Consider the following 14,851-nt stretch of genomic DNA (forward strand, 5'->3'; position numbering starts at 1 on the left):
AATAAATTATAGATTTTATAAACGAAATTATACAAAATATTTATTTATTAATATATCTTGATAAATCAATGTACTCGTACATGTGTAATTTTTTGTCTTTGCCCCTTAGGAGCGGAGATGTTATCTACGATTTTCGTCAATACATCAAGTATTTTATACTCTCTCGAATTCGAGTGTGTGATGATTTTTGTTGAAAGCGAATACGTGAAGGTTGCATAGTTTTATTATGTACTTGCTGACAGTCTTTGTTCTGTAAAAAGTTAATAGATGTTTATTTGTAGATTTTTTTTTTTAATTTTTGGTTATTTATTTTTTTGTAAAAACCATACTTGAACATACAAAAAATAAATTAGCCAAATTATTCGAGTCGAGCCATTCTCGAGTTATGCGCTTGGTAACATTCATTTTTATTTATATAGATTCTCGAGTTATACGCTTGGTAACATTCATTTTTATTTATATAGATAAAAATAAATTACTTATTTATTCATGAATCCTAACCTCACAGTTAATTGTATTAAAAGATGAATGCGGTCCAAGTGAAAAGTTTTTGTAAGATTACGTCGTTATTTTGTATTCTTACGGTTTATACTTAGATGGACTGCACGTGTAAAACGATTATTAACGTTTATAAAATTACTATCTGACCCTGCAAACATAGTTTTGCCATATATGTTATTAATCCCCTTAATCTTATAACTTAGGGGTATGAAAAATAGATGTTGGCCGATTCTCAGACCTACCCGATAGCACACAATAGTTCAGCCGTTTCGGAGGAATATTGTAACTAACATTGAGTGTTGTGACACGAAAATTTTATATATGTGATTGAAGTTTGATCAAAATTCGGTTTTATGTCAATGAACCTTTTTAGGTGAGAAAACTTTAACCTCGCTTCTATCATACATAACGTCATAGCAAGTACTGGTAGACATGGTTAATGTATGAAAATTATTAAAGTCGAAATTTCAGAAAATACTTATTTTATTTTTACAAATTATTTATTGGTGTAATATTTAGTAACTTATTCTCATAATTACTTATAAGGTTTTTAATATGTCTCATATTTACGTAATAATAACTTACGCATAATTAACGATTTCATTCTTTTATTTCAATACTAGCTGTGCTCCGCGGTTTAACGCGCGTTCATTTGAGAGAAAAAATAAGACTTACAGCCTTCTTCGGTAAATGGAATATTCAGCATAAAAAGATTTTTTTTTTCAATTCGAACCAGCTTCCTGAGATTAGCGCGTTTAATCAAACAAACACACTCAGCTTTATAATATATGTATAGATTAAACTTAATGCACAGTTTTTAACCGCTGGATTTACAATCATTATTTAATTTTTAATTTTAAATAAGAATAAAATAAGTACAATTAACAAAAGACTAACAATTATCACTTAACTGTGATTTACAACACACATAACAACAACATATATTTTACCTCGTAAACGCGAATAGTTATTATTATAAATTTTCATATATGTAAGTCATTATTATAATCATTAGAATTTTTTATTGTATCTTAAAATTAACGAACGCATCCTCAATAAAACTGCTCAAAAGGACACAGTAATAAAAATAAAAAATCTGTTCGCGAATTATTAGAATTAATTTATATATTAACTGCTACTAATATTGTAAAAAAATATTTTGAAACGCGGGTTTATGCTCATTAATTATAGCAAAAACTGTACTGTTGTTCACTTCGGAAGGATGTTTGACTTTATACTTTATAGACCGCTGGTACAGAATAGTCTAAATAAACACTTAAGACTTTTTGTAAGAGTATTTTTTTTAGGTGGTGCTTAGTTGTCGCGTTACGTTCACAGCTCCACACAGCTTATTAATGCATGCATATCTTATTTTTAAATGTATTCAGTTTCTTATAAGGTCAGCGCAGTTAATCACACAAATATAGTTCTTTAAAATTAGTATAATAAAGTAAAAAAGTTTGTCCTCTACTGATTGTGTACACTAATTTAAAATATATAGAATTTAAATAAAATATACGTTTTAAATATAGAATTTAATTCGTTTTTCTTTATTAAATGTTATAAAACATTTATATTATTATTAAGTTGTGTTAATAGAATCATGGCTCGTTGTATAAAACGAATTCAAGGAACATTATTGAAATAAATCAAAATGTTTTATACTATAACATTCAATTGAAGTAACTTTATTTTTAGAGTCCGCTTTTACCCGTTTTAATTTAGCTAGTCCTATTCACCAGTCTGCTTTTAATTTAAACTTTAGACACTTCTGACGTCTATTAGAAGATTAATATATATATATAATATAACAAGAAACGTAGAAAACGTCGAAAGCGCTCATAAACCGTTTGAAAACGAACGGCCAATTTATTTGACATACTTAAAAGATAAAAATAATCTCAATAATACGTCTTGCTTTGAGACAGCATTAATTTAGATGTATGTGCTATTTTGAATGTTGAAATACAAGAATAATTGTTTATTATTGATTATTATTTTTTAATCTATTTTTATTCTTTAAATTATTATAAATAACAAATTATCACTTCAGCCTAATACAGTCCACTGCTGGACATAGGCCTCGACACGTTCAATCTAAAAACGGCGTGAACTCATGTGTTATACCCATAGTCACCACGCTGGGCAGGCGGGTTGGTGGCTTTGTCGCACCGAAAATGCTGCTACCCGACTTCGGCCTGTGTATTTCAAAGCCAGCAGTTGGAAGGTTATCCCGCCATCGGTCGGTTTTTTAAATTCCAAAGTGGAAGTGGAACTGTGTTACCCCTTAGTCGCCTTTCACGACACTCAATAATAAATTATACATTTTCGTCACTATTCGTGACCACAAAGCAAGTCCTTAATAAGAATTTTAAGTAAAAAAAAAAATTGTAAGCGTTGTCTAGACCTAAAATATTACGTTATATTTAAGAAGGTCTGCTATCTCTAGGGGTTTTCTTAGATTTATACTCATTTCAAGAACTTCCGGAAGTAATTTTGCAGAGGATTTTTGAAAATTGTTCCATACTAGTAGGTACATCCGGTTTAACCTTAATATTTAATTTTGAAATTTTCAATGACCTTTTGTAACTTGAACTTTAACTTTATTTAATTGTCAAATATGTATTTTTTTAATACAATAACGACATAGTATTTAGAAAATTTTGGTGAATTGAAATAAATTTTTAATTTCATTTAATTTCTTGATGACGAAGGTAGCTCTGCCACTTGTGTATAGGAGAAAAACATACTGATAAAAAAGTAGTAAGGTAAACTCACCCTAGTACAAAAAGAGCAACCGCATCCCGAGATGACGGTAATTTTATCTGGTGTTGCGTCCTCCAAACAAAGTTTGCAGTTAATGGGAGCTGCCGGCACAAATACGCCGCCGGCGCCGTCCAAGGAGTATCTGTAAACAAAAAATCTTATGAATAAAAAAAAAACAAAAACAGAAATAGCCATGTTTATAACACGGTATAAAAATAAGCCACTGTATAAATATAAATAATATAGGTAATAAAATTGCTTACAATTTCTTAACTAATGAAGAAGAGGCAAAATATAACAAGTTCGACATTTCATAATCTATAAACTCCATTTTTTTTAAATAGATTCTTGAACTCGTTGGAAATATTACTTTGCAAGAAAGGAATATACCATAAAACAACACGGGGCTGTCCATCAATGGTACTTTAGACAATATTATCGTCGTCATCGTGAGAAAGACAAAACAAGCGCCACGGTCGCTTAGACCGAATTGAAATCATCATATCAAAAATTTCGATCTAGCGGGTACATCGTTCCATAGCTTAATATTGGCTAGAGCACCGACACGGTCAGTCGGAGATGCAGGTTCGATCCCCGCTGGAACGGTCGATTTTTGATATCATACTAAAAAATGTTAAGACAAAATACATCGGGAAAAAATCTTAGTCAGTATTCTGAGTCAATACTAAGTAGCAATAATAATAATAGTACTCAATAGAAAACCGGGATGTCTGGCACGAACTTGATTGACGAAGAAACTGATTGACTGACTCAGTAGCATAAGACTACGATGAACTACGCTAAAAGTTCTTCTAGGAAATATATCCGCCAACCCGCATTGGGGCAGCGTGGATGATTAAGCTCTGATTCTTCTCTGACATGGGAAAGAGACTTATGTCCAGCATTAGGATATTACAGACTGAAGCGGGCGAGCGAGTGAGGGATAACAACTTGTAGCAACCGTTCTCTGGTTTTGGTTCTGGTTCACCAGCTTATTTTGTAATAATTATCAAAACACTATCAATCTCTCACATTGGGAATATCGGTCACGACTCGGGTGCAGGAGAGACAGATTAGTTTTTCTTGATATAGTGCAACGTAATCTTGCACAGATGCAAAATTGTATAAATGTATGGTACACGTCATTTTGAGGTAATTTACATATATTTTATGTATATTTTTTAACATTCAGTGGAAAGGGTATCTAAATAATTGTTTATAGCATCAGCTATTACATTACACAACAAATATGAAAAAGTGTCAGTTCCGACGCACGACTGGAGTTTACTCCTTCAGATCGACTGTCTAAATAGGCACAAAAATGGCTTAATTGTCTTAAAACAAGATTAATACCGTATGAAATGGTAAATAAACGAATCAAATAACGCCATCTATTAGAAAACGTCGTAACGCCATCTAACCCGTTTGGATTCCGATAGATAGTGTTAACAAAAACGTAACGAGGTCATTCATTCAATAGAGTTTACTCCAAATATTTTTTCATACCGTGGGCCTTATATGAAAATCGATTCTTAAGGAGTCAATTCCTAAAAGATTTTTTTTTGTCCTTATCTATTAATAATTTTTAGGGTTCCAAGTTGTCCAGTATGAACTATTTTTATTTTTTTATTTTTTACTTGTTTTTTTGTTTCTTGTACTGTGTGGTTACGGCACTAAAGAATATAGCCACCCCCTCTCTTCCCGTGGGTGTCGTAGGAGGCGACTAAGGGATAACACAGTTCCACTACCACCTTGGAAATTAAAAAGCCGAGACCGGTGGCGGGATAACCATCCAACTGCTGGCTTTGAAATACACAGGCCGAAGACGGGCAGCATCGTCTTCGGTGCGACAAAACCTGCGGCAGCGACAGCCCTGCGGTCACCAACCCGCCTGCCCAGCGTGGTGACTATGGGCAAAACACACGCGTTCACGTTATTTTTGGCGTAAACTTATGGAGGCCTATGTCCAGCATTGGACTGTGATAGGCTGTAATGATTTTTTACTTACTCATATGCAACGCATACAAACACTTCAACTTATATCGGATCGATGTATTCTGGTTGGAAATGAACTCTTTTCACAAAGGAAATCCCCATAACAACAACAGCTTACTCATCTTATAATGTACCATGCATTACAATCATTTGAGAACACTTTAATTTAATCGTTACTTCTCGCCACATGAGTCATGAACAGCTATTATCAAAGTTGGTTAAGATGTACAATTAGTTGCCAAGTTAATTTAGAGGGCAAAGTACAGTACCGATTGTATCCTGTAGCAATACATTAACATATGTAGGTATTTTTACATTTTTTTTTTTTCATGTTTTGGTTAAGACAATCACGTCTATAAAAATAAGATAATTTTGTGTTGTATTATTTTATTACATGTTATTAAGATTTATAATTAAAATAGATAATAGTACACATGAAAACCTTAGGTAAAAATTATCTTATTCAAATTGTTACTTTTTAATTTGGATTTTAGGTAATATATCTTAGGTTTTAGTGGGAAAAGTATCCTTGCACAGAGAAAATAAAGAAATAATGTATATTTTATTGATTGTTGGGCCTTATTACTTCAACTAGTTTTGTAAAATATTCATGACCTTCCTCAATTAACAGGTCATTTAACTTTAAGACCATTTCTAAAATTAGACCACTTTACCCTGGAATGACCGCTAGAATTCGTTGAGTTAGTAAAATAGTATATTGACATACTATAAGTTATTCTATACCTCTTCGTACGAAGGTAGGCGTGTGACGTCATAAGACGGATCTCAGTTTGATCGGAAAAAAGTTGTTTACCGATGTTAAAAATACCAAAATCTTGAAGTAAAATTAGAAGTAACTGCACACAGCGCCGAGCATACCTAATGGGAAAATACAACAACACTCGAGCGATGTGTACCCGTTTATTTTAAGAGCTGAATTTTTTCCTCTATTTATTTAGGCACTTCTATAGAGCGGATTAAGATTTTATTTGATTTTCGCCAAGCGATTTGTTTTTATTAGTAACCTAACACGTCTGAATTAATATTGTATTCGTTTAGAAAACTAGCTTATATGCGACTACGTCTGCATTGCTTACTATATGGTATACTAGCGTCCCACCCCGGCTTCGCACGGTTGCAAGAACTATCAGTGTTCCTTCACTATATAATATAGTATAGCATGTATTATATGTATATATAAACTTTCCTCTGGAATCACTCTATTTACTAAAGAAAGTCGCATCAAAAACCGTTGCGTAATTTTAAAGATCTAAGCATACAGACAGCGGGAAGCGACTTTGTTTTATACTATGTAATGATGTATGTTAAGCAAATATAAAATACAAATTGTTAACAATATGTAAATCGTTTTAAATGCGTAGCAGTTTTTTTCTTAAAATTTGAGTTACTATCTGTAACGATTCAGCTTGTAGCTACCCACTGCTGGGCTCTTTCTCCATGTAGAAGAATAATCGGAGCATAATCTACCACGCTTCTACACTGCTGGTTGGCGTGACACGGATACTCTATCTGTACATATATATACTAAATGTACCCTGCGCGCAACGCTACGCTTTTTTATTTTATTTTTTGGTCGTACCAACTCAGAAACCTTTGTGGACTCATGCACAATACTTTGCTGAAGATCATGACATGATCAAATGCATAGTTTACGATTCTATAAAGGACATACAGACGAATAGTGGTGCCCTTCTCCCACTCTATTGCGAAGGGTGAAGGAGCAGCATAACGGCGTCTCTTTCCCCCGGTCGTCTCCTGCGAAGCGGGTTGGCGTCAGCCTCGCGCTGTCGCTCCGCAGCCTCCTTTAGCGCCATGACCTCCTCGCAGAAGGAGGTTACGGCCGACCAGTACCTCTACCTGCCGAGCATGCTGCGGACCACGCTCGGCAGCGAATAGAAGATAAACCCTCTATCATCTTATCTTATCTTTGTCTATCTTCAATCATTTTCCCACAAATTTTATTAAACCAATGACGAACGGAACTTAAAAATAAACTAAATTTACACGATAAAAATTTACATAAAAACGAACGCCGTTTCGAAGGAGTTTAACTACAAACATCGCGACACGAGAATTTTATATATTAGATAAATAATAAATAAATAAATATCTACACAATACCCGCACGGCCATCTGTTCCTAAAGTAAGAAACTTAATACTTGTGTTATAGGTAACAGCCGATTGGTATAGCTACATTTTTTTTTTCAATAAATATTCTTATAAATAATACATATATAAATAAATATTTATATTATTACACCCAGACTAGGGGTGGGAATCGAACCCGCAACCCTCGGAGCAGAAAGCACTACAAACTGCGCCAACGGGCTAGTCAAATCTTTTTATGGTCTATACAAATATTTATCATGTGCGATGATCAAACACGCGACCGCTAGTACAATAGCTAGCTAGTTGCTCAGACAATTGTACCGACATCTCATTTGAGTACAATATGTTTGTTACACGATTATGATTCTAGTAATTTTTAAAACTTTGTTGTTTTCACATGAAGAAAAAGCGAAATCTAATAAACAGGAGTATAAATTTACAGAGCCAGTTATTTTATAGTCATAATTATATATTTAATTTAAAAATATTTTTTTTATAAATAAATTAAAAACCCAGTTGAACTAAAAATAGAACGGGGACGAGCGAAGCGTGATCTTAACGAGGCCGTTATAGTTAATTCTCGTAATTATTTTTTTAATTAATTAATATTCAGACGATAATCCACACATAGTATAATGAAGTCTTATAAATAAGAGTATTTTACAGAGCCAATTATTTTATGTTATAGTTTTAATTTTATATATAAATATACATATTTATAAACTTATAAATAGATTAATAAATTAATTAAAAACCGAGTTGACAAAAAATATATAACACGGGGACTAGCGAAGCGTGTTTAACGAGGCCGTTTTAGTAAATTCTTGTCATTATTTATTTTGACTAATATAAAATATATTCAGACGATAATTACACATGGTAGAATGTAGCGCGTTATATATGATTTTTATCACTTAAATTTTATTATTAAATGTTAGTCAACACATCTGTTTATAGAATATAGTTTGGTCAAATTAGACCAAAAAATAGGAGAGAGTCCTACTAATAATATTCAGCTGGGTGCGAATTTTTGTAACCCTGGATGTCTAAATTAACGGGACTAATAGTAGAGTTGAGTGATATTTCGATCTTTTTACATTTACTCGTTAATAACGGAAAATTCGTATCTACCATTCTCACGAATAAGATAACCAACCTTTAAGATTGAATACGCAACAATTATTATTTATATGTATATAAATTCCATACGTTTATTGTTGTGTTGGAAATGTTACGAATTACGTTTCTCTTGTTTTCGGATTAGTTTCTCTTTTTATTGAATTTGTAAGTTCCCTCGATTTCTTTAGGATTCCATTATCAGATCCTGGTTTCCATATTATGAAAAGAAGAATTATCAAAATCGGTTCATAAATGACGAAATTATCCCCGAAGATACATAATATATATATATATATATATATATATATATGGTCGAATTGAGTAACCTCCTTCTTTTTTGAAGTCCGTTATAAACACAAGGAGTTTCTGTATTTATATTAGTAAGTGGAGTTTAACAACAGGTCATGTTCCTCATTAGTGACCTCCACTGCTCGTGACGAATATATACAAGTGCAAACATGTGGTTTATATCGTAACCCTTCACACAATAAGCATGCTATAGAAATGATATCAAAGTAATTCATACTATTAGAATGTTTAAAGAATAATAATAAAACTTTACGAGACGACTCACTGACTGTATACAAACAGATAAAAATTTATGATGTATTTTCTATTTTCACCGTGTAAATCCAATTTGCAACTGAGATTCTAAAGTTGTAATTGTTTAAGGTAAACCAGCACTCAAGGCTTAGTTATTTGTTCGGTCGCACTATCGTCCGATTTTTATGAAAGTTTTTGTGTATATTTAGTAGGTTCACTACGCTTCAGCCAGTAATATCCCACTACTGGGCATAGGCCTCTTTCCACATATAGGAGAAAGATCAGAGCTTAATCCACCACGCTGCTCCACTGCGGGTTGGCGGATATATCGGGGGATCGAACCCGCAACCGCCAGCGCAACAGGTACAATCCATGGCTCTGAGCGTTGCGCCAACGCAACGCAGCGTCAGCGTAGCAGATTCACAGTATATCCTAAAGCATATTTCATATCGCCAGGTTATCTCAATCCAGATTTTTTTCCTATTTCATTACGCGTTTGAGAGTTCAAAAATAGGACAATGTCTTTTTTGAATGAGCCAAATACTAACACCTAATACAACTACCAGTGTATTTTATATTCTTAGCGTAGCGAGTTGGCGGCTACGATAAGACGAATAGCCACGCGGTACCGATGTATATGCGTAACAAATATTACACATACTGTACATTCACTAATCTCTTTCATATATTCATACTCAAACAGTTAAACTGATTCAAAAGAGACTATTAATTGGTTATTTCTTTAATCTCATGAATATATTTAATAACAGATTAAACTTTCAAAAAATCAAGTGAGTTAAAAAGTTGTAAAGATCGTTCAGATATATGTTGTGGTCTGGATAATTAATTATGTTACATCTCTGGAACTTCGGCTCTGGATAGTATTAAACGTAAGTGTTCAAGCGTGAAAGAGAATGATATGAACAATTATTAATAAATATTTTTGTGAATTTGCGATTTTAGTAATTTCGTAATCTTAAATATTGCTTGGTTACCGCTTCAGCCTGTAATATCCCACTACTGGGCATAGGCCTCTTTCCCCATGTAGGACTTCTCCTAGGAGAGATTAATCCACCACGCTGCTCCAATGCAGGTTGGCGGATATATTCCCTACTATGAGCAACGATCGCTATCAGGTGTACATGATAACAACCGGGACCGACGGCTTAACGTGCTCTCCAAGGCACGGTGGGGAGACCCACTAGGACTGCACAAACACCCAGACCACGGCAAACACCTGTATGGCCAATACAAATGTTTGTCATGTGCGGGGATCGAACCCGCAACCGCCAGCGCAACAGGTACAATCCATGGCTGAAACCGTTGCGCCAACGCGGCGTCTATTGCTTGGTTATATTGCTTGGTTACACGACACTATTCGTATGACTTTGCTTTTATTACAATTTCGATAAAAACTATATGTTCGCCATATTGACCTTTCACCGTCTGTAATAATCTACACTAATATTATAAAGCTGAAGAGTTTGTTTGTTTGCTTGAACGCGATATTCTTAGGAACTGCTGGTCCGATTAGAAAAATTCTTTTAGTCTTAGAAAGCCCATTTATCGAGGAAGACTATAATTATATCATCGCTAAGACCAATAGGAGTGGAGCACCAATGAATGTTTCAAACTCGTAAGTTTTTTGCCTTTTGAGAGCTTCCACTGCTTACGCTGCGTAAACAGATGATGTCTCGTAAAAATCATGTATGACGGAATTGTTCCACTTTAAAAGTTCCACGCGGACTAAGTCGTGGGCAAAAGCTAGTTCCTTATAAAATATCGTGATATTACTAAATCATAGGATAATGTTCTAAAATTACATTTATTTTGTAAATTACACTCATTTCGTAATAATCTTTAATAATAGACATAATTCCGTTGCAGATTTGTTCGTAAATGACATTATATACAGAGTGTTCATAGACTGCGAATAGTAATATTTGACATATAAAGTGAGGTTTATTGTTTAAATATTTGATGAAAACCGTTATTATCGGACAGCTATCTTTAACTTATCAGTAGCTTGTTAAGAGAAATAAACTCTAAGCTTTTCGCACATTATTATAATATTATAAATACAAAAGTTTATGTATAAATTAATGAATGAATGTATGGACGATGTAAATGTGTGAATGTATGTGTATAAGTATGTATGTATGTATGTATGTATGTATGTATCTTTGCCACTCTTTCACGCAAAACTACTAGACCGATTTTAACGAAACATGATGCGCAGATAGCTGAAGATCTACAATAGCACATAGGCTACTTTTTATCCCGACATTCCCACAGGATCAGAAGTTAGGCGGGTGAAACCGCGTGGCGCAGCTAGTAAAACATAAACCCAAAATAATAATTAAAGGTGACATACGTACGGTAAAGGTATTTTTACACTCATACAAGAACGACATTTTTAGTTCGATGCAAAAAAAAATGTTGTTTGTTATTATTAATAAATTATCATTGCGACAAAAAAAAGTTTAATGACACCATTAGGTACTCTTGAACACCACATGCACCAGTGATCCTGATTCAAATCAGTATAAATATTCACGATATTATGTCTACATGTCTAAACATGAACATTGTACATTCTTTTTTTAATCAAACGACTATATACTACATTGTATGTATTACATGTCAATCAACGTTGAAATCCATTTTTTTTTTGTTTGCGACCTCACTATTAGAATGGTACACAATCGTAAATTATTTTTAATGTAATAAAAACAAATGCTGACATTGATGATTTGTTGATAAGGATCAACAAATCTCCTTTAGTAAAAAATAAAACAAATTAACAGCATTTACGACGAACACTTACAATATAATCGCTAATTATGACTAACGTTAAAACTTTTTTGCTACTGTTTATTTCTTTAACCGGCAAATCATTTTACGATTTACGAATTAACTTTATAATTTCTTAACATTATATCTTTATCATATAATTGTATTTGCTGGCAAACGAAGAAAAATCGACTTCAATTATATCGACAAGTAATACCACGTAGGTAGATGAAAAAATAGTCAAGTAAATAGCAATATCAAAGATTAATCCAAAAGTTGTAATCAGATCTCGATGAAATTTAAATGTAACCACAACATCGGCTTTCGATTAAATTAAAAATCATTAAAATCGGTACACCCAGTAAAAAGTTATGTGGATTTTCGAGTTTACCTCGATTTCTCTGGGATCCTATCATCAGATACTGGTTTTCTTATCATGGTACCAAACTAGGGATACCTCCTTTCCAACAAAAAAAGATCTATCAAAATCGGTTCATAAACGAGGGAGTTATCTCTGAACATACATATATATATACGGTCGAATTGAGTAATCTCCTCCTTTTTTTAAAGTCGGTTAAAAATAGCCGTCCTAAACTCCTAACTAGCTAGCCTGTCGAACTTCGACCATCTTATTTTTTTAAAATTAAATATAATAATTACATATATCAAAATAAAATATAGCCTATCTTTCAAGTTTGATCATAATGCACACGGAGTGCAAATATGATTAAAATCGGTTAAGTACTTTAAGAGTCCATCGCGGACAAACAACGTGACGAGTAGTTTATATAGATATACTCGTATTAAGATAATTTATGTGACAGAAATAATTAAAATCAATTGAGTTCAAAGTTTATCTTTCTAAATAACAATAATTTTCTTTTCACTGGTATTGCCTAGCTGCGGTTTAGCCCACTTAGAATATAACATTTACCATTGAGTTACATGTTCTATATTTTTTCGACGACTTCTTAAGGCCCTTACGCCTATGCGTATGTTACTTTTAGGTAATGTCATCTACCTCCCGATGAAACTTCCGTCAAAATCATTCTAACCTTTACGAGTTATAAGATTAATACAATAAAACGACATAAGCGACAAAAATATCAAAACTGATTTTTACCATAAGTTCAGCATTAACAGTCATAATTATGTCATCACTTCAGCCTATCGCAGTCCACTGCTGGACATAGGCCTCCCCAAGTTCGCGCCACACATCCCGGTCTCCCGCAATCCTCATCCAGCATACACCGGCAATCTTACGTAGATCGTCGGTACAACGGGCCGGAGGACGTCCCACACTGCGTTTGCCAAGACGCGATCTCCACTCTAGGACCCGTCTACTCCAACTGCCATCGGTCCTGCGACACAGATGACCAGCCCACTGCCACTTCAACTTGCTAATTCTGTGGGCTATGTCAGTTACTTTCGTTCTCTCGCGGATAGTCTCATTTCTAATCCTGTCTTTGAGAGAGACCCCAAGCATAGCCCGTTCCATTGCACGTTGAGCGACTTTAAACTTGTGGACCAGTCCCTTCGTCAGTGTCCACGTCTCGGCTCCGTATGTTAACACAGGCAGGACGCATTGCTCGAAAACTTTTGTCTTCAAGCATTGCGGAATCTTCGAAGTGAAGACTCGACGGAGTCTGCCAAACGCCGCCCAGCCCAACCGGATCCTCCTATCGGCCTCCTTCTCGAAGTTGTTGCGGCCTAGTTGGATAGTATGGCCTAGGTAGTTATAATCCTGAACAACTTCGAGAAGGGTACCATCGACCGATACCGGTATCGGTATGACTTGGTTGTTAAACATAACTTAATTATGTATTGAGTCTAAAACCTAAGCTATTCATATACACAACAAAGAGGCAATTTCAGCTGTGACAATATAAATACAAACAGACTAGACTTTAATATATAATAATTGATTATGTTTGTGTGTATATGTGTAGAATGTAGTAAAACTAACCTGGACCCTCCGGCGCCGGCGAGTGAGAGCAGCGATGAGCATCGAGAGCAGACGGAGGGCGCGCGCAGTCTGTTGTGTGCTCTTATCGGCTCGGGAACCTTCTCCCTGTCTGTCAGGGCGAGCACTGTCGAGCATTTTCTGAGACCTGATGAAAAAAGTAACGTGTATATTATAAGCTAGTTTAACTTCGATTCACGATTCCGCCTGTAAGATCCCACTGCTGGGCAAATGCCTCTATATCCATGCATAAGAAGAATTGAAGCTTATTCCACCACGCTGCCCTACTGCGGGTTGGGCCCTACTCCCAACCGATAAATTGTCAGGCAGTTTGGCGGATTATGAATTTGGTCAAATAAAGAATTTATTAATAGTTATTTATTTAACTATGAGTAAAGTTCGCTTTCAGGTGTTTATGCAGAAAGCGGGACCGATAGCTTAACGTGCTCTCCGAGGTACGATAGAGAAGACCCACAACACAGAAATCGAAACCAAAAAACCAATTTTGTAAAAATACATATATGCATCCCGAGCGGGAATCAAACCCACAAACTGCCGTTGTTTAGACGGTAACAAGGCCTACACGGCAAACGCACCACTAAACCAGAGCAGTTGTAATTGTACTTAACCTGACTTATTAATTAGGACTTGTACTTGACTCCGTTCAGAATCTATACAAAAAAAGTATCCCAAAATGTATAGCAAACCTTCTAACTCGACAACGGCTGGATAATATTTAACTGAATTTAGTTTAAATTTTCTGATCTGTCGTAAAAAAAATGTATGGAATACTTGAAAAAATGAAAAGTCAAAAAAAAGTACGATATTATTATGAAATCAAACTCATGCGTTTGACAGTTCGCAAGACAGGACAACGTCTGTTAGTTCAGCTAGTTTGAAATAAAAAAATAATAATCACAAAACAAAAATATATGCATTCCACAAACTTTTGCGTTTTTATTAATAATCCATTATATGAATTTACTTTTTTTTATTCATAAACTCGTTTGTTCCATTAATTTTCCATTTAGATCGTAAAG

At 34.3% G+C, this 14,851-nt stretch overlaps 1 protein-coding gene across 1 annotated transcript in view; it reads right to left on the minus strand.

Moving 5' to 3' along the window:
• Positions 1–3,171: 3,171 nt before the first annotated feature.
• Positions 3,172–14,851, minus strand: part of LOC123659561 — a 62,295-nt gene continuing 50,615 nt past the window's right edge. The window contains exons 5-6 of the mRNA XM_045594769.1: positions 13,815–13,959; positions 3,172–3,409 (exon numbers count right to left, since the gene is read on the minus strand). Of these exons, the coding sequence (XP_045450725.1) occupies positions 3,196–3,409; positions 13,815–13,959 (359 nt within the window). The 3' untranslated portion in view covers positions 3,172–3,195. The remainder of the gene's footprint in view (positions 3,410–13,814; positions 13,960–14,851) is intronic.

Source organism: Melitaea cinxia, chromosome 14 (assembly GCF_905220565.1).
Source record: "Melitaea cinxia chromosome 14, ilMelCinx1.1, whole genome shotgun sequence".
NCBI classification, from domain to species: Eukaryota; Metazoa; Arthropoda; class Insecta; order Lepidoptera; family Nymphalidae; genus Melitaea; species Melitaea cinxia.